This window comes from Lactuca virosa, chromosome 8 (genome assembly GCF_052849685.1).
Source record: "Lactuca virosa cultivar CGN04683 chromosome 8, Lactuca_virosa_CGN04683_v6, whole genome shotgun sequence".
Lineage (NCBI taxonomy): Eukaryota > Viridiplantae > Streptophyta > Magnoliopsida > Asterales > Asteraceae > Lactuca > Lactuca virosa.
In genome coordinates this window covers 8,412,103-8,433,113 of record NC_136433.1, presented here as the reverse complement: position 1 = coordinate 8,433,113, position 21,011 = coordinate 8,412,103, and the positions used below count along the sequence as shown (strand labels likewise).

General features: G+C 34.8%; 2 protein-coding genes across 3 annotated transcripts; both read right to left on the bottom strand.

The window, feature by feature from the left end:
* Window positions 1-3,241: 3,241 nt before the first annotated feature.
* LOC145132481 (uncharacterized) lies at window positions 3,242-6,754 on the bottom strand. The gene is made up of 2 exons (XM_079067280.1): window positions 6,543-6,754; window positions 3,242-5,654 (listed from the first exon to the last, which is right to left on the bottom strand). The coding sequence occupies exon 2, from the start codon at window positions 5,499-5,501 to the stop codon at window positions 3,492-3,494; it is 2,010 nt and encodes a 669-aa protein (XP_078923406.1). The 5' UTR covers window positions 5,502-5,654; window positions 6,543-6,754; the 3' UTR covers window positions 3,242-3,491.
* Window positions 6,755-7,499: 745 nt separating this feature from the next.
* On the bottom strand, window positions 7,500-11,265 carry LOC145132076 (putative protein phosphatase 2C 76). 2 transcript variants are annotated; one of them, XM_079066728.1, is made up of 9 exons: window positions 10,843-11,265; window positions 9,748-10,055; window positions 9,535-9,662; window positions 9,093-9,191; window positions 8,854-9,012; window positions 8,668-8,754; window positions 8,490-8,581; window positions 8,178-8,252; window positions 7,500-8,084 (listed from the first exon to the last, which is right to left on the bottom strand). In XM_079066728.1, the coding sequence occupies exons 2-9, from the start codon at window positions 10,008-10,010 to the stop codon at window positions 7,818-7,820; spliced, it is 1,170 nt and encodes a 389-aa protein (XP_078922854.1). In that variant the 5' UTR covers window positions 10,011-10,055; window positions 10,843-11,265; the 3' UTR covers window positions 7,500-7,817. The 2 variants fall into 2 exon arrangements, with proteins under 2 accessions (XP_078922854.1, XP_078922853.1); XM_079066727.1 differs by having other exon boundaries at window positions 10,952-11,264.
* Between the last annotated feature and the right edge of the window lie 9,746 nt (window positions 11,266-21,011).

Here is a 21,011-nt window from a genome sequence, read left to right as displayed (position 1 = left end):
CTTTATTGAAAGCACATTTCATTTTGAAGTTGTCATTGTTTTCCAAAAACACAAATATACTAAAACTCAAATTAAACTACATGAAAATGTTTTTTAGATACTACAAATATGTGTGGAACATTTTCTATCTTTTTGTAATATATAAATAAGTATTTGAAAATATTATATTACTATGTATAACAAATTGTTAGTAAGTAAGGTTAACAATATTTTATTATAGACTTACCAACATAACATTCATTATTATATGCAAAAAAAAAATTTGCAAATTTATAATTAAATATTATATTTGTCTAATATTGGAAACCAGACTTTTATTCCAAAAATGTCTTTAACTCTGTCTGCAAAAAAAAAATCTTTCAAATTTCAAAGACAATTTCCAATGTTCGTATGTTTTGTAATAACAATTAATAAGAGTCAATGACAATTCTTATAGAAAGTTGGTTTGTTTCTTAGCGAATATGTTTTCATACATGGACATTTATATGTTTTCTTATCTAGAGTTCAAAGTGGGAAGAATTAAAATTGTTAATTTTTAGATAAGGATCGTAGATTTGCAAATGAATTGTTAGTAAGTAAGTTTAATAATATTTCATTATAGACTTACCAGCATAGCATCCATTATTATATATAAAGAAGTGTTTGTAAATTTATGATTAAAGACTATTTGTATAATATTGAAAACCAAACCTTTATTCAAAGAATGTTTTTAACTCTGTCTGGAACAAAATCCTTTCAAATTTCAAAAGACAATTTCTTGTCTGTATGTTTTGTAATGCCACTAACAAGAGTCAATGACAGTTCTCATCGGAAGTTGGTTTGTTTCTTAGAGAATATGTTTTCATATATGGACAATTGTATGTATGTTGCTTTAAAGTGTCAGGTCTGCCAAATCATAAGTTGATTTTAAAAGTTGGGGTTCCAGTTATGTTATTGAGAAACATTGATCAGAAAAATGGCTTATGTAACGACACTAGACTACAAGTTATATATTTGGGCAAACGTGTTCTTGTGGCAGTTATCATATCTAAAAGTAATATTGGAAACCTAATATTTTTTCCAAGAATGTCTTTTAAGTCCTAAAATTCTTCAAATTCCAAAAAAGATAATTTACATTGGTTGTATGTTTTGCAATGAAATATTATAAACATTGGTTGTATGTTTTGCAATGACATATTATAAGAGTCAAGGGCAACCGTTATTGAATGTTGGTTTGTTTTCTCAAAGATCTTGTTTTACACATGGGCAATTGTATGTTGTCTTATTTAGAGTTCAAAGTAGAGAATGATTAAAATTGTTTTAGATACAGATGGTAGACTTACAAACATAACGTCCAATGTTGTGTATAAAAAAGTTTTTAGAAATTTATAAACAATTTGTAGATTTTAATTTTTTATATCATTTTTTTACTTAATTTCAGTAAATCACACTTCATTCATCATTTTAATTTGTAACTTATTGTGTTGTGTTTATGTATATTATTACATTAGCGTTACTTTTAATTTGTCAATAACAATGTCATTTCCATAATTTATTGTATTTTTTTCTTACTCTATTCAAATTTATATTGCATGGTATAAAATCATAATTTTAACAAATGTCTACATATATAGAACGTAGATAAGATATTCATAACAATATATACTAATTTTAACTAATCGTTATAAACTTATAGACAAAGTTTCTATCTTTGTAATTTAATAAATTTTTATAAATCTTTGATTTGTCATTACCATTTTAAAATATCAATAGTGTTTTTCTTTTCTTAACCATAGGGATGTTAGAAACCCACTTTGGACCTCGTTTTTGTACAAGAGTACTTTTATATTCCCGCCGTCCCAAAATAATTGTCCACCGACAAAAAACATACATTAAGAAAACATTAATTAACATTAATTTTATTAAATGAAATGACAATTTTACCTTTTTATTGCATTTAATTTTGGTAGTTACATTTAATTTCATGGTAATTTAACTAGTAATGAGGGTTATTATGGTAAAAGACATATTTATTATTAGAAATAGACTATTATTTTGGGACAAAAAAAACATGGACTATTAATATGGAATAATATTTTCGGGTTCAAGGGAGGGATTTACCCCCGTTTAGTTTTTGGGAACGATGAGTTTTGTCCTGAATACCACGTGGGGTCTCCGACGTAATTACCTTATTTATAAAAAATAAATATTAGACAGAATAGTCATTGTGTAATATATGTTGTGTATTTGAGTAATTTGTGTAATATTAAAGCTAAACGAAATAAACAAGTTAAAAATACGGTAAATAAGGTTAAACAAAATAAACGGGTTAATAAAGGATTCTCAAGGGAAACGGGGGCGGGGAAACAAGAGAATTCCGGGCCAGGATTGGGGTCGGGGGTAGCTATTTCCACCCCGTTTTGGTCCTGTTGACATCCCTACAGTTAACTGTGGTTTCTATGGGTTTTAACCTACTAAAATGTAAATGTATGCAATTTTTTTGTAAAACCTACAAAATGAGATTAGACAACATAACAAATAACACAATCTAACCACATAACCAGCGACTAGGTTCCTAAATCTGTTGCTTCGTAATCGTGAGATTAGATTGTAACCATAAGGGTATGATGGTTAAAAAAAACCCTAAAACATTAAATATTCATAACTTAACAACCAAAAATCAAATCCCAAAAATATTGGAGGATCGCATAAATTTTACGTGATTGAAAATATTGAATAAAGCCACTATCAAATATAGGGGATCGTTATCCAACTTAGAGAAACATAGCAAAACAATTTCCATTCGGTTTCCAAAAATTGGATGAACATCAGTCAAACAAAAACCCTGATAAATTAATTTCATAATACATATAGCAAAAAACAAGTTATAATCTTATATTTATTCATCATAACATCATTATCGATTCATCTGTGATTGAAGTTGCTGCCTCTTTAGTGGTGTTTAGTATAATAGTGGATACAAAGATCGATTAATCAGTAAAAGCTGCTACTTCTCACAACTAAACAGAGTAATTCATGGTATATGCTCATAAATAAAGAACATATGTTCATCCGTATCAGAAGTTGCTACCTCTCACAAATAAGTAGAAGTAATAATGGAATATATTTCCCTACACAGAGAAATATTTCAAATAATTTACCAAAAGATCAAGACTCAACTTTTAACGATCTAAATAAGTTCCAATATCTTATCTATAAAAAAGTAAAGCTGTTGGTGGAGTAAAAAGTAAATACTAAATAGTTTTGGAACAGAACTGAAGTTAGTCCTGATTTAGGAATAAATCATGATCCATACAAATCTTTTCAACAGATTATATTCTATTCTGTTCTGTTCTGTTCTATACCATGAATGTAAAACCTTTTTGCACAAAAAGACCTCACAGATAGTCAGCCCATGTCATGAACAAAATGTGAGTCATTATCATTATCCTCCATACAAAATCAAACTACTACCCAAAAAAAAAAAAAAAAAAAACTTACCTCCACTGTAGCTATATCTTCTTCTCTTCACCATTTCCAATCTTGCCCTTCACACCATCATTCTCAATGGTGTCCTCTTGAATAAGGTCAGAAGGCGTAGCAGCTGGATCCAGCTCAAGGCAACCTTTTGGACAATTTTGCCCCTCTGTCCCATTCAAGACATATTTCGGGACTTGATGTGAGAATCGAAACATTTCTTCTTTTGGAATGACTGTCACTTCACTTTCGTCTGTAACAGGATGAAAAACAGTTCTGAATCCAGCATGCTTCAAAAGACGGCTGACCGGAACACCTTTTTCTTCATTGTAATCTTCTAGAACCTCCACCATGTCATACTTATGTATCACATCATCCGGAACATTCTCGTCCCAATCAGGCGACCAGTTTCTGTACAGGGCCCACACTTGGTTCTTCCTAGGTAAAATCAAAACACTCCCACGTTGGGATTTTGTCCACTCAACCTTCTGGGAGAATGAATTTAGGGTTTTGTAGAGTTCATGTCTCCCGATTCTAAACTCCCCACAAACCTTCCGGAAACCCGAACCCAACCATTCTAGGCTTCCGAATTCGGCTGTGGTTTTTGAATTTAGCCAACTGATTTTCATCTTCAGTGGTTTTCTTGAAAGAACTTTATGAATCAAAGCATAGAATCTTGGCATTCCATCATCATCATCATAAGCAGCCCACACTTGGTTATCTTCAAATGAATTTTCAGTGCGTTCAAGGTCAAAATCATGGAAGTCGGGATCCGGAACATTCATTGCAAGTTCTTCTTCTTCTTCTTCTTCTTCTTCTTCTTCTCCATTTTCTTGTTCATAAACTTGTTTGCTATTTTGATTTTGATTTTGAGATGATGGGTTGTTTTTGTTTAAGTTTTCTTTCGATTTCTCCTCGGATTCCCATTGGATTAGTTTTTTTTTAATCTCTGTTTGGGCTTTTTTCATTAACATGTTTCGGCTTTCTAATGGAGTCAACTCCCTAGTTCTATTTAACCTATTATTTAAATTAGCTGTCTCAAAACCGGTCATTTTTACCCCTGTTGTTGACATCTGAAACGGGATCTTAACACCAGAGCCTTGACTATCATCATCTGCTTTTCTCTTTTTTGAAGGCCAATTAGCATAGAATTCTTCACGTTCTCTTTTCAACCTGTCAGCAACTACTTGCTGAATAACACTTGCTGCTTTTGTTGCAACCGAGGGGTCTGCAGGCACATTTGGTTTTGTGAAAGGGCCTCCCTGGACTTTTGTGGTTTTTACATGGTTAGTTGGATTCTGATGGTGGTGAGCAGATGAAGAAGATGGTTTCGGGAGGTTGACAGGTGGCGGCATTTCCTTGGCTAGAAACGGCTCGTGACAATTGGGACACAAAAGAGTATGATTGAGATATAGTTTTAGATACTCGTAATGCATCTTGCATCGATGGCAAATTGTCCAAAAAGTATCGGTACGAAGCGGAGGTGGAGGTGGAGGTGGGCGGGAAGGTGGTGGAGGAGCTGGCGGCCTAGTGGCGGTGGTTGTAGTCCGGTTGTTTGGCTTTGAAGGTGGTTGCTTTGTGTGGGCTCCATTGGCACCAGGAGCTGAAGGAGGTGGAACTTGAACTGAAACTTTCTGTTGGAATGCTCTCATACTTCTCCTTTGGTTATAGGATGATCTTTTAGCTTTGTCAGATAACAAACTCCATGCTTCTGAAAGAAGTTTAAAAGCACCATCTGCACCTACTGATTTGTTTTTATCAGGGTGTAACAAAAGAGCCAACTTTCTGTAGTGTTTTCTGATTGTTTCTTCATCATCATTAGGGTTTGCACCGAGTATCCCATACCAATCAACTTCTCCACTTATCTTGTTCTCTGAGGCGATATACACATCAAGAGTGGTCAACATCTGAGAGATGCCATCAAGACTAGGATATAGGTTTTGGGCTTTTAAGATGAACTTCTTAGCACCAGGAAAATCTTTATCAGATAATTTCTTTTCAGCGATTGTTTTTGCCCTAATTGCTTCATCTTTATTGCATTCCATGAGTTTTGAAGGTGACTCTCAATGCTTCCTTGTCAGTTTCTCTTCCTATAGATAATTCAGAACAGAGTGAAAGAGAAAGCACGGGTATTCAAGGCTAAAAATCAAGGTCTTTCCCTTTGTGATAGAAATGGTGGAAGAATCAAGACAAGATACCTGAAATGACAGAATAGACATGTTAATTAAAAGACATCATGTCATGTTGTAGTATAATCGTAAATGACTTTCTTTTTCTAGAGGGTATTATGATGGAATGGGTATCTTTTCTATTAGGTATGTGAGATTCAAATTATGCCAAAAGTAAGCAGTTACATTGCAACTCTGTGAAACATATGCATTAAAATTACATTACTCTAATTCAACCTTAATAATGTAATCACTAACCACTAACATGCTTCTACCCATCTTCATGCACAAAGACAAGATACACATACCAATTTATGAGATGAGAATCATAAGATGATTAGGTTATCTAAAGATTTCAAACGATACCGCATAATTACATCAATCAACATTACTGAAATTTGAATTACTGAGACATCCAAATCTAAAACCTAAACCAACACCACTTGTGTTGCTAGTTGCTATATGTATCTCACTACCTCATTCATTTATAATAATTGAAGTGCTGCAGTGAAACATCAGGTGCACAAACTAATGAATGATCAGAGTCAATTATGAGATAGACATTTTATAACAATTCAGATTCAAATTTTCGACCGAGACGGAAGAAAAAAAATATATCATGGATTATTACGTAACTACAAAGATAGTCGCAAAAGCAACTAATAATCAGACCTAAAATCCGAAACTTATAAAGTTGCTTATGAAGTTAAACAAGTGTCACAGCGACAACAAACATGAGATTCAAATTACAAACGCTGAACGCAAATCTGAAAAACTTAAGTAATCTGACAATTGACAATGAAGTCGAAATTGAAGCAAATCAACACTAAAATCCCAAAACAGAGTAAACGAAAGTCAAACCCTAGATTCGAATTACGTGAAATGCAAGTGAAATTGAAAGAAACGAGAGTAATTTACCAATTGATGTTCGAAGGAATTTGAATCCGCATAGGATTTGATTATTGTTTGACCTTTGCAATTTCCCACCAAATTGTTGTGTAAGGGAGAGGAAAAGACCGAAGAGAAAGTTTGGTAAAAACCCCTCGGAGAATGGCTGAAGAACAATCAGCCCTCGATATGCCACTACAATAAGAAATACTATCTCTTAAAAAATTAGGAATTTACACTAATATAAAAGATGGGTAGACTCAGATGGGCTCGATCTAGTTTTTTTTTTTCTTTGGAGTGAACCCTAACCAGTTAACTTAACCAGGGTTAACTTTTTACCATGGTTGAGTAGAGTTGTTATGCCACTAAAATTTATACAATGCACCTTTAGGCTAATTACTATACTACCCTTTTATATACATTAATAAGTGATGTTTCTCATTTTGAATGTAAATGTCCTGGAATATAAATTACACCATTAATCTTTACGTGTTTAGCATACATGATTAATCTTATTTCAGTCATACATAACTAGCACTCTTAACTATTTCCTGTTTCTCGTGAACTCGGTTACGCCGTTCATCCTATAGAAGGGCATTATGGTAAATCGAAGAACGAAACACCGAAAAGTTGGTACCTGATCATATTCAATGTGTTTGTACACTTATGGCTATGTGTATGTTCTAAAATAGTCCATTCCAATTCCAAAGCAATTGACCATGAATTCTACCCTTTTTTCTGTTTTTTTTACTAGTATGTGACGAATGTATGGAGCACAAATTCAAACATTTTTTCCATATGGATAGCATAATGATATAGATGCGTTTAAATTTTTGACAATAAAAGTCCATTAGATGCAACAGTGGAACTCAAGCTAACATGCCATACATTGATACATGGAACTAACAAAGTCTATTAGAGCTCTGATTTTTGGTTTAACATATAAGAATTAAGAAACACCGTTATAAGTTTGCAAGATCCATTCCATGTAGCAAATAAAAAGATTCTTGAATAATTAATTAATGTCGCATTATTGTTGATAAAAAAACCATAAGATAAAAAAAATAAAAAAAAAATAAAAAAGACACAATTTACACCGGGTAGGTAGGTGGACGGGTAAGATAAGCGTTCAAGAGACAGACAGATAAACAAACAAACAGACAGTCGTTTTTGGGGTTCACTTAAGATGACAAGATGATAAACACATGTATCAACAGCTACGAACAATATGCACGCACAAACGCACCCTTGGAGCTTCAGACCCTACTTCAGTCATCATCATACAACACCAACCAAATCAATCATTCAGCCATCTATTGGTCCAGTCTTGGTTTCATTCTCATTCTCATTTTGGGTTTGGATTTCAGTTTCAGTTTGGGTTTGGGTTTGGGTTTGGGTATCATCAGTTTGGATTTGAGGGGGGTCTATTGTAGGTGGTGGAGATTGATGATGATAAAGCCTGACTACAATGCAAGTGATATTATCAGCACTTCCTCGGCTAAAAGCAGTTTCTATCAACTTTCTAGCAGCTAACTCAGGCTCTTCTTCTGACAATGCCAGTGTCACAGCATCCTGGAAAATATGAGAAATATAGAATTATTCATTTGTTTATATAATATTAATATTAAATATTGGAGAATCAATGAGATCTATAACTTTGTATACCTCATTTGGTACAACATCCCAGAGACCATCACTTGCAAGAACAAGTAATTCAAATTCCTCATCCAGTTCTTGTTCCTGATGAAAAAAACAAACCAACAATCAGTAAAAATCAAGAGAATATGTTTATGCAAAGGTCATGATTTTCAACAGTAAGGAATTTTCTAACAGCATACAATTGACATATCATTATTCATTAATGCATCATCACCAGAAAAGGAAATTATGTTCTGACCTAATGAACACATTCGAGTTGAAGTATATTATTTATAATAATAATAAAAAAAAAAACCCTAAAAATTACGCGATAATTACCTGGATTTCGGGTTCTGCAACAACAAATTGCTTCAGCATACGGTTTCCAAAAGCACGTGACATTGCTAAAACACCTCCAACCCTCCAAGTACCTGAAAAAGAAAAACATTAAACCAGAACATATACCGAAACATGTCACTTAAGTAAATAAATAAATAAATAATAAAATTACCATTACCTGCCCACATCACAACTCCACCAGCATTTTCAATTCTCTTCCTCTCATCGCTTCTATTTGGTTTGTGATCCTCGGAAAGAGGAATAGCTATCAATTGAGTAATACAAATTATGAATCCGTTTAAAGAGGAAAATATTTATAAGTTATAAGAAAGAAAATAGAAAAGGCAATTTTTCTAAAAATTACCTTTTCCTGCCTTTGATATGACAGTTCGAGAATCTCCAACATTAGCAACATACAAATGATTGCCTACTAAAACTGCTGTTGAAGCAGTAGAACCATCATCACGAAACGTATCTTTTCCAGACTCCAAGAAGTCTGAGTCAGTCTGCTGATAAGTCTCACCTGTTAATTCATTCATTCAAGTTTATAAATTTCTCTTCTTTTTTCATTTTTATATATAAGTCATAGCCATAGGTACTCACTTATGGCCACTTTGGTGTTTGTCAAAAATTCTGGATGATTCATGAGATTCTTGAAAAGATTTTCCTTTAAATACTCGGCTGCACGTGATCCACCATGACCTACACAAAGCTAACCATCTTCAAGTAAGAAGTAGAACAGACATGTCTGAAAAGTCTAAAAGATAACATCAATGTATTTCACATGTTAAGCATCAATGTATGTGTGCACAAGCACAACACATGCATGCTAGTTTTGTGGAAGCACTGAAAGCCCAAAAAGTAAACTTTTCTTTCTCAAGGAACCCAGAATCATCTTCATTTAATCCCAAACTGCTTTATAAGTAATAAATCACTTGATCAACCATCTTCAGGCATTAGTCAACATATTAATTAATAATAATAATAATAAGTTTCTCCTAAAAAAAAAGATTCTATCATAAAGATTGCTGAGAAAGAATATAACCATCAAATATCCCGAATAGACAGACAGTCTGCCCATTAATCTTGCAAGTCTTGACATCAAAGAAGTCCTCCATGCTAGCTCTTTTACCTCTGAAGCTTGAATAGCCACATCCCAATTTTCCATCTTCACTGTCAATACAAGACATAATAAAGACATGTCAGCAAAGAGAATAAACAGCAACATAGCAAAGTGTTCTTAAAAAAGGACAATCACCTCTTCCATCCTCCACTTGCACAGCCACCATTATCATCCTTCTCTGGTGAACTTTTGTTAGTAGTTGGACCCTGGTTTCCCGTTGCACTGGTATCCACCATCATTCTTCTACCAGAAGGAAATATTCGATCAGACAAAAAGGTTGCTGTAGAAACAGTCTTCAGACCTTTTCTAAAATTTGGAAACTGCAACAACCCCTCTGCGACTTTCTGAATATTCACAGCTTGCACAATTACTGTCCTGAGATAGCTGCTGCATACCATTTAAGAGTCCACAAGCTCGTTTGTCCTTATCATCCAAATTTTAACCTTAAGAAACAAAAGAGAAAGGACCCAAAACATCACAAATCCATCATATTCCTTGTGACAAGAGGAACTTTTGTGTGCACCAATAAGTTCGCGAAAAGTTTCCAACCACTTTATAATGTAATCTGTTACCATACATGGTAATGCAATACTGCAGTACCATGCATGGTAATTTCCTACAAATAGATATGATTTCACCTTCCAAATGATTCCGTAGTAATAAAATCAACTTTTTATGTATGGAAACTTCTTGTGAGTTGCTATCATACATAGAATTTCTTAAACAACAATGTCACACTCAAGCCAATTACCTATACTGAATTTGCTAAATATGTAATTTGCAAACGCCAACCCCCAAACATTAAGAGCATTCAGGATAAAGAAGCTACAAGTTGAGTTAAAAATGAATTATAATTGCATTCCAGAACCTATATCCTTGAATACATGATAAAGTTTCAACTGTGTCCAATTTATTTAGGATATCAAGCCTCATGTGTAAGATGGACTTGATTTGATCAGCTAAAACTGGAAATGACACAAGTTTTTCAACATTTACCCAAATAGTAAATAGGGATCAACTTGCAGTTATAATCTTAAAGAACAATCATTGCTACATCCTTTTGAGGCTTTGACAACCAATCTTCTTCTTTTTTTCATATTAACATGCTTAATAGCTTAAACCGGAATCGGGACAAACTAGCCACATGTGTTAATAATAGATAATTCAAAAGTAACGAAATAAACATAATCTGAAAAATTGAGCTATATCCTCAAAAAGTACGAATCTTACTAAAATCGAGTCAAATGTAACACATTTCGTTAACGGAATCCACAAACTGAATCGTAAACCCTTGAATCTAAGCAACAATAAACAAGTGATCTAAATCTGCAAATCTTACTTTTCAGAGTGATTTGCTCCAGAAACTGCAAAGGAACAACAGATCTAGCAACATGTTATATCAATTATCGAAGAAGAAAAGGCAGGATCGGAATCTGAGATGCAGATGCGAGATCAGAAAGAAGGACAAAAGAAAAGTATAGTGAGAAATTGTTGTATTTAAGAAAAACTGAAAAGAGAATCTGAAACCCTAGAAATCGAAAAGAAAAAAAAAAGATTGAATCCAAAGAATATGTGATTGGAATCAATGAATAGGGGATGCGAAAGAAAGAGGGCGTTTTTGGGTGTTTTATTTTATGGGTAGTGGTGTAGCTGCAGTGGCAGTGAGCTCTGTCACCGAATAGGTCTGCCATGTGGCACGCTGACGCGTCCACTACGAACAGGGTGACCATCGGGTCCCTAGCTTCTACTACATTTGTTTTAGTTTTTAAACGGATCACTTTAATAAAAAAAATTTATTTTATCATGTCAATTAGTTTCATTAAAATAAATAATATTTATATATCAATTTTTAGATTTTTCAATTTTTAAAATTAAAAAACCATATAATATTTTATATTTATACTTATATATGTAAAATATTAAATATAATAGCAAATTGTTGTTAATACTTTTCTTCATTCCTTATTTTAAAAAATACTTAGTTGTTTACATTTTGATATTTATTTTTTTTCTTAATCAACTCGTGTATTACACGAGTTTTACACCTAGTTATTTAATAAAAGAGATACACAAATACCTATAATTTTTAAATAGGATAATGACTTAAAAAAATAATTTATTTTTTGATTTATACATATTTACTCACTGAGTATTTTTTTTTTTATATTTTCCCGTTGAACTTGATGAAATGTTCAAAATACGTCTTTATGACCTGCAATAGTATGTTTAGCCGGTTTTCGGCGTATTTGACAGTTCCACAAGGGTTCAGAGTGAACTTGGGAGCCCGATGAGGAGATGAGGGAGCACTATCCAGTGTTGTTTTCAGATGCAGCAGACTTCGAGGACGAAGTATAAGACAAATGGGGGAGAATTGTAACGCTCAGATCCCTGGTATGCATTAAATACTTATTTATTCATTTTATGAGAATGACTCGACGAGTTTGTGGCCCTAACTCGTCGAGTAGAAGGCAGATTATGCGCGGGGTTTAAGTTGTCTACTCGACGAGTAGATCAGCAAGAATGAAACCCTAATTTCTGGGTTTTGCACCCTATTTAAGCATCTTAATCCCCACCCCTTGGCCTCATTTACAGCCTCCTTGTCCCAAACCCTAATCCACAAAACCCTAGAGCATCTTGTGAGTGTGTGAGCCACTTGTAAGCAATCTTTTGTGTTCTTGAAGCTTGGAGAAGAAGAAGGAGTTAGAAGGCTCAAGAGGAAGAGTGTAGATCCAGAAACTACACTTCTTTGGCTATATTTTCTGGTAATCAAGTTTCTATCTTGACCTCTAGTTCATAGATCTCTTCCTTTTTCTCTTTTATGAAGATTGTGGCCCAAGAATGATAACTTTTGGTGAATGGACAACCAAAGTGGATAATCTTCCAGATCTAGGACTTAGAGGGGTTTTTATGACATAAAGGTGCAAACTTTATGCCATTGGAGCCCCCATGCAAGACATAGAGTGTTATATTGGCCTTTTTTAGCCCCAAAAGGCCATGCATGTGGAGAAAGGTTGGAACTTTACGTGTCTAAGTAGTGTTAGAAGAGTAGATCTGAAGTGGTAAGCCTTAGTTTGGTGGATAGATGGCTCAATGACCAAGTTCTAGGTCCCAAGGAATTAGAGTTTGAGCTAAACCCTTTAAGAAGGGGTATTAAGGGGGTAAAGTTAGAAACTTTACCGTTAAAAGGACATTTTCAGGGTTATTATAAAATATGAAGCTTGGATCTGAAGTGTAGGGGCTTAATCCTCTAAGATAGCCCAAACAGACAGGGGAACCCGGCGAGTCCAGTAAGGGACTCGCCGAGTTGAAGCTGGGTGTCCCGATTTTATGACAGGTAGAACTCGACGAGTCTGGGAAGGGACTCGACTAGTTGACTCGGTTGACCACGAGTCTGAGTTGTTCAGGAACTCGTCGAGTTGGGAGATAACTCAACGAGTTGGGTTGACTGGGAGTTGACCTTGACTTTGACTTTGACCAGGACGTTGACTTTGACCAGGGGTAAAATGGTCATTTTACCCTAAGAAGGATTAGCAGATTCTGATTAAATGTTATTGTGAAATTGATAGTCGGGGAGTCGTTGGAGCAGCCGTCAGGGATTCCTCACAAGAGATTTCACAGCTAGCACTCGAGGTGAGTTTCCTCCAGTAGGAACGGGTCTAAGGCACCAAGGCCGGCCCATTTAGTTAGTAGTAGTTCCGGACTATGGTCTGATGTCAGGCTGGGCCCGATGTAGGATTATATGCTTTTCTGGATTTCGATTCGATGTCGGGGCGGTCCCGAGGAATGCATGTATGCTTGATGTCTTTGTGACTCTTGCATGTGTTTGTATTGAATGTTTCTGGACTTCGGTTCGATGTCGGGGCGGTCCCGAGGAATGTTAGTATGTTACCGGATTACGGTCCGATGCAGGGCGGGGCCTGAGGAACGTTTAAGTGTTAATGTTATGTGATTAGGTTTATGTGTATTGTTGTTATGCTCTTATGTATTCTGAGATTTGCTTGATGTCGAGCGGGGCCCGATGCCAAATAGGGTTCGATGTCGGGCGGGGCCCGATGCCGGGAAAGCCGATGCCGAGCTTGACTCAATGTAGCAGGGGCGGGGCCCAAGATATGTTTATGTGTTATGTGTATGGTATGTGGTAGTAGGAGAGACTCACTAAGCTTCGTGCTTACAGTTTTCAGTTTTGATTTCAGGTACTTCCACTAGCAAGGGGAAGGGATCGGGATGATCGCATGGCACACACCACAGTTTTAGCCTGGGATGTTTAGACTCTTATATTTTTCCCATATGATTTTGATACAGTATTTGATATGATGTTTTGAGATACATGATTCTTGATTTTCTTTATGATGATGGATGATTTATGGTTTTGTTATAAGTTTTAAAACGAAATTTTTGGACTGTATTTTTGGGATGTGTCAGTGTGTGTATGCATTCATTTGATAAAAAAAACCCAGAAGTTCATGTGTGTATGTATTCATCTGCAAAAACTTAAAAATTCATGGATCTGGGTTTGTTTATCCAAGCAACCCTCCATCGCCACCTGCTACAACATGTTCATCAAATATCAAATTAACACAAACCAACGACAGAAAATATCATATCCAAGCCACCATTTTCTCCCTTTTAAATCATTCTTCATCTGCAACTTTTTTTTAAGTTGTTTATTCAAATCAGATGAACACAAAATCAAATTTGATGAACACATAAACTCAAGAACCCGAGATCAGATGAACACACACATACATACGATCTTCAACTCACACATAAAAGCATACCTATTGCTATGTGTGTTTTCCAGAAACACATAAAGACCAAAAATCGAACTCAAGAATAACCCTTAGTCGAGTTAGGGTTTTCAAGCCCATAAATTGATTTCCAAGAACAAAGAAGAATTTGATTGTGTATTTTGGGTTACTTGAAGATGAACACACTCACATGTGAAGGTTTTCCCAAAATCGAGCTTGAAGGTCTGACGAGTTCTTGAAGGTCTGACTGAGTTAGGGTTTTCAAACCCATAAATCAAGCTTGAAGATGAGCTTAAATCTGGAATATATATATATATATATATATATATATATATATATATATATATATATATATATATATATATATATATAGTGACATCCCCATTTTCACGATCATAATAGACCTTTTTATTTATGCTTATTTTAAAACATAGTTTATTTATAAATACGAAATTTGTCTCATAAAAGTATTTCTGAATAAATGTTTTTCATTGATTATTAAAACTTGAGATGTCATAACTGATACAAGAAACATAAGCATAAACAAAATCATTACAGGCCTTACAACATTCTTTAAAACATGTCCTATATTTCCTTGAATCTCTCATCAGATCATACATAATTATCTTTGTACTACTACTTGTGATACAAAGAATCTGAGTGGATCAGGTTGGGAAAATTGGTGAGTACATAGGGTTTTCAACCCACAATATTATAATCTTTAGTTATATATTTCACAACAAACAAATAACCCAGTTACCCATTCCCATTATCCTTACTTTATAATCCTTAGATAATTATCTCGAGGGATCTCTCCTAAAGGATCTTTTATCAGTAGCGGTCGTCATTTATTCTTCCTTAAACATCCAGGCATAGCAGTACAATAATACTTTGGGCACAACACAACAGTACGGTAGTACTTTGTGTAAACATAGCAGTACAATAGTATTTTGGTCACAACACAGGAAGTCACAGCTTATTATTTCGCACAACTTTTTACTAACTAATATTTTCCTAGATGACTAGGCGCAGTAGTACAATAGTACTTTGGGTGAGCACAGTAGTACGATTGTACTTTGGTAAGTATAGTAGGCCATAACCTATTATTTCTCATAACCCTTTGCTAACCTATCACAACCTCTCATCTATTATTTTACACAACCCTTCACTACCCAATCATATTTTAAGTTGATAAAATATATATAGTTTATTCAAGTAATAACTATATCATGTTGCACATATATATTAGACACACCTAATCAGCACACATAGCGTTTAAAGCAATTAGAATACATGTATCTATGTGTATGTTTGAAAGTAACTATGCACTCACTTGTTAAAAGCGGATGACTGGTGAATTTGGCAGCGCTTCGCCTAACACGTTGTCTTTTCCTTTGATGTGACCTAGGTACGGATGTTACTAAGTCTTAGTCTTATATTCTTGGTGACTAATGACAGTCTAGATTCCTCACTAATCCCAATGTTTACATCAAGATCTGTCAAGTAATAGTAGGATCATATCGGAGATAGGGTCCATTTGGTATATAAAGTCTACTGTTTGGAAATTTCACTTTAAACACTGCACTAAATCCAGCCTACACATCATTCCCGTAAGTAGATCAATCAGTATAATAAATTGGAATCACCAATAAATCTTATTTATAGGTTTGTAATAACGACTATTAACATAAACATAAGTTACACTTGAAATAATATAAGCGCAGCTTAACATACAAGAATTTTAGCGAAAACCAGAATATTACGCGAGCAGAACTCCGATCCGAACACTTATTTTTGTCGGGCTCCTAGAGCTCCATAGTTGTTACTAAACTATTCTAAAAGTTAGGAAGAATCAAACTCAAAGACTAGAGAGATTTCAGAGAGATTGTGAATATATTTGTGAGGGAAATGAGTGAATCCGAAAGATATATATATATATATATATATATATATATATATATATATATATATATATATATATATATATATATATATATATATATATATATATATATATATATATATATATATATATATATATAGGGTCCAGGGGGCGCGCCGCACAAATCTCATGGTGCCACATCACCTTGTCTCTTGGAAGATGCCGTCTCCCGACATGCCACGTGACACACTCCGGTGTTGCCACGTCACCCCGGCGGGTATTTTTGCGAATCTTCGAACGACCATAACTTTCGCATATGAGCTCCGTCTTCAACGTTCTTTTATCCCCGGAATCCTCTCGACGAGATCTACAACTTTTCTTTAGGTCTCAACAGCTAATTATCAATCTAACTCAAATTCATATTTGGACTGGTTTAGACTGTTAAAGTTCTTGCGAAATTCGTAACTCCATTCTTGATTGTCTTTATCACGATGGGTGCATATTTACGAGATCTTTAATTCTCGTTTAGATTGTTTTGGCTAACAATCAAACGATTTGAATTTCGATTTCAATGTTCGTACTGTTGCGTTGAAACTTTGAAAAATCATAACTTCCTCATATGAATTCAGATTTGGACGTTCTCTATATGCACACTCTCGGTTTTATGATTACTACGACTTTAATTTAGATTTATTAGGCTAATAAGCCATCTATCTAAAATTCACTTTTTACAACGTGCATAGCCATGTCGGTTTAATCGTGTTCTTCATACGAAGTCGGATTTCAAAGTTCTTTATATGTACGGAATCCTTGTCACATATACTATAACTTTAATTAAGATTATTCATCATAAATAAACTTCTATCAAAATGTCGTTTTATTGCTTATTATTTCTTATTTGTCTAGCCCGAATTTGCGGGCGTTACAATTCCCCCGCCCCCCTTAGGATGAGTACGTCCCAAAATCATCAGCAAAACATGGATGGATGATGACTCGCAAATCACTTTTTCATCCTAAGGTATAACCGTAATTCTTATGCCTTCCTTGTCAAGCTCTTGGAGTTTCTTAGCTACTAGTTTCCGGTAGTATAGGCCTCTACTGTTGGATTAGGTGTCTAGGCTCATAATTATAATTGGTATATACTTAAATTGATAGTAGCACCGTCTTTTTGGGTTGCCCTCAAGATTAGCAACTGGAAAGGATGATTTTGGAGAAAGAGATTGATTTATTATTTGATTAGTAAATTGAAATAAATAATTTGTTAATATATTATGAGAATAATATATTAATTATAAATAGTAATATCTGATTAATATTTAATCATAAATTAATTTGAATTAATTTTGGGATTAAAATAATCAATTAAAAGTGCAAGGATTGAATTGTAATTGTTTAATAGTTGCGTAAGAGGCAATCTAGAACCATCCTTAGGACTTGGTAGGTTTCTTAAGGGTTAAGGGATTCTATAATAATTCTTAATGGATAATCAGGAGAGTGGATAATTACCCGGTTTAAGATAATCTTGAATTTGGGTTATCTAGGGTTTCCTATCTGCACTATAAATAGGGTCATAACCCTACAATTTTCAGCCACTTGTTTTCCAAGAGATCCAACCGAAAAATTGAAGCCTCCCTCCTCCTTCTCAATCATCTTTCATTGCTGCTGTTGGGTGTGAATCACTAGAGGCGTGACAATTGTGACGCTTGCTCTCAAAGCTTCAACAACACTAAGGATTTTCATTTGTTATTGCTATATAACAATCAAGGTATGTTTTAATAAACCTAATTGTGTATTTTGATTATATACTAGTATTCTAGGGTTTCTACATTGTTGTTCATATTGTATGTTCAATTAGAGAAAACATAGATAAAAAAATTTTAGGGTTGCATGCACACATAGGGTTATATGTTTTGCATAATACCCATCATCTACTACCTTTCACACCTACTCATACTCGTACCAAGAATTTCCTCACATTTTTTCCAAATCACCACACAAGAAAATCATTTAGCAACTTAACACATCGGATGATATAATATAACTAAGGATTATATTACTTCTTAAAAACGATTACACTGTTATTCAAGTTCACACTATATTATGTCTCTTTCCCCAGGCTACATAATACTATATTATATAGGATGGCTACTTCATATTTTGGTCTTCGGATAGGCAGCTCCATAATCTTAATCTCCTATAGTGTCATCTGTTTCATCAAAGATCATTTGAAATGCTCTTTCCCTTGGTTTTGGCAGTGCATTCGGTTTTGTAGATTTTTTCTTCTTTGGACAGTCCTTCATCAAGTGCCCTTATTCTCTGTATTCAAAATATACCCTCCCATTGTAAGTGCACTCATCAGCATAGCAACCAAGCCTTCCACATTTGTAGCAGGTCACTTCTTCTTTGCATTGTCCGAAATGCTTCTTTTTTGCACTTCTCACACCATTTGGCTTCATTGTTACCCCCAAATCTCTTATCGTTGGGGTCAGACTTCTAGAATTTATTTTTCTTATCGGATCTTGAAGATCCATCAAGCTTCCTTTTTCTCTCCTTTCGCAACTTTTTCCATACCCTTCTCCTTTATCTGGGTCTCTACATTCTTAGTCGCGCAGATGGATGCTTTCAGAGTAGTTTCTAGCTTTACTCTTTGCCCATAATCTGCTGGTAGTCCAATACAAAACTTGTTTACTTTGGATAGTTTGGTAGGAACCTAGTTAGGAACTAGCTTCATCTTCTTAGTGAAAGTTGCAACATACTTGCTAACACTCTTCTTTCCTTTCTCCAGGTTTTGGAATTCATTATTGTTGCATACCCAATTTCAAGGCCAGAAAAGACCAAATTGTTTATGCTTTATTTGAAAATCAGAGTATACTTTTAAAGAAAAATGTTGCGGAATTTGTTCCTATAAAAATAAAGATAGGAGCATTTCCAAAGAACTGTATTTTCATTACATTACAAAACTCGGGATGTCATCGTCAATACAGATCAAAAGCATAAACCAAAAACAACATAGGCCTTACGACTATCTATTTATTTCTACTGGCCTATAATCCATAATCTCTTATCGGATCATCACATCTATGCTCTTGTGTCACTACATGTAATACAAAAAACTGAGTGGGTCGGGTTGGGGAGTCTGATGAGCACATAAGGTTTTCAAACCATAATAAATAGGTTTATTATTTTCAACAATCATTCAACCCGATTACCTGTTCCCGTTATCCTCACTTTGCGTCCTTAAATCATTTATCATAAGGGACCTATCCTAAGGAATTTCATCGGGATGGACACTACTGCTAAGGGGATTCCTCAGCCATATATGTTCGTAAGGCAACCATGAGGGGGATGGAGTTCACCGGTTAACACATCGTTCACAAACACCTACAGGTTGCGAGCCTTCTAGCGTTCCACTGGACTGTCTAGAAAAGTTTGTGGTCGTCATCCATACTCCACTAGATGACTGGATCATCGTCAACACCGAGGCTTCTCATCATTTTATTTCATCACATCAACTATTTCATATACAGTTTAAATCATTAAAAACATATACAGTTTAACCTAACATATTTGTAGATATAAAATACATATACAGTTTAAATCATTAAAAACATGCACAAAATTGTTCGTCCAGCATAGATCTTAAGATATAAAATAAATATACAATTTAGATCTGAAAAAAGAAGTTTAAATCTTTCATTCAGCATAGATCTCAAGTAAACAGATAATATGAACACATAGCACGTAATTTGTATAAAATACTTCATATCTATGTGTAAGATGAAAGTAACTATACACTCACTTGATAAGGTGGTGATTCCAACTTGGACAACGCTTCGCTTCGACGAAACCGGGAGGTTTGCTTGAAAACCGGGCTCTACGGGGCAGAGTTTCCGAACCGAAAAACTCTTTTTCTCGGAGCCTTCTGGTGCTCCGGGGCTTTCTTCTAGTGCTAGGGAAGTTTCCTACTTTTGGCGGTGTTTTGGGAGGTTTAGAGAATGTATAGAGAGAGAACGAAGTGGGGAAGGAGTGAAGGATGAAGGTTGGCCTCGGTTGGTATTTATAGGCTGAAAAAGTGATGAACTCGTCGAGTTCTGGCCCAAATCATCGAGTTTCTGGCCCCCAAACTCGTCGAGTTGGTGCCACGTTTCGTCATCTAGTGGAGAGAAAGCAATGGCTCAGATTGCGTCACGTCACCCACTTCGCAGCAGCACCCTTCCGAATTCTAAACCCCGTAACTTTCGCATACGAGCTCCGTTTTAACGTTATTTATATCCACGTGTAGGTATTGACAAGATATACAACTCTCCTTTTGACTCCATCGGCTATTTCTCGACCGATTTTATATTTAACAGTATGAGAAGATTACACTGTTTAAGGACCGTGTAAAATTCATAACTTCTACATACAGACTCCGTTTTCGACTGTATTTTTATCGTTGAACTCCTATTAATGAGATATTCAATTATCATTTTGGTCGTGTCGGCTAAAAGTTGATCGATCTAAAATTCGAACTTCAGGCTACACACTGTTATGTAAAATTTTAGAAAATTCATAACTTCCTCATACGAAGTCAGATTTGAACGTTCTTTTTATGCATGCTCTCGGTTTAACGTATACTACGACTTTCGTTTAGATCGCTAAGGCTAAAAAGCTCTTTATCGTAAACTCACTTTTTACGTCACACAGCGTCGCGCTGGTTTTGTCGCGAAACTTCGACAAGTCATAACTTCTTCGTTATAACTCGGATTTCGACGTTCTTTATATCTCCG

What these genes read in the sequence shown, in the direction of transcription:
- LOC145132481 (XM_079067280.1), bottom strand. Translation starts at nt 5,501, where the DNA reads ATGGAATGCAATAAAGATGAAGCAATTAGGGCAAAAACAATCGCTGAA.
- LOC145132076 (XM_079066728.1), bottom strand. Translation starts at nt 10,010, where the DNA reads ATGGTATGCAGCAGCTATCTCAGGACAGTAATTGTGCAAGCTGTGAAT. An exon ending in TCTATTCGGGATATTTGATG is followed by an intron (nt 9,192 to 9,534) that starts GTTATATTCTTT and finishes AGCTTTGTGTAG; the next exon opens with GTCATGGTGGATCACGTGCA. An exon ending in TGGAGTTGTGATGTGGGCAG is followed by an intron (nt 8,582 to 8,667) that starts GTAATGGTAATT and finishes TTTCTTTTTCAG; the next exon opens with GTACTTGGAGGGTTGGAGGT.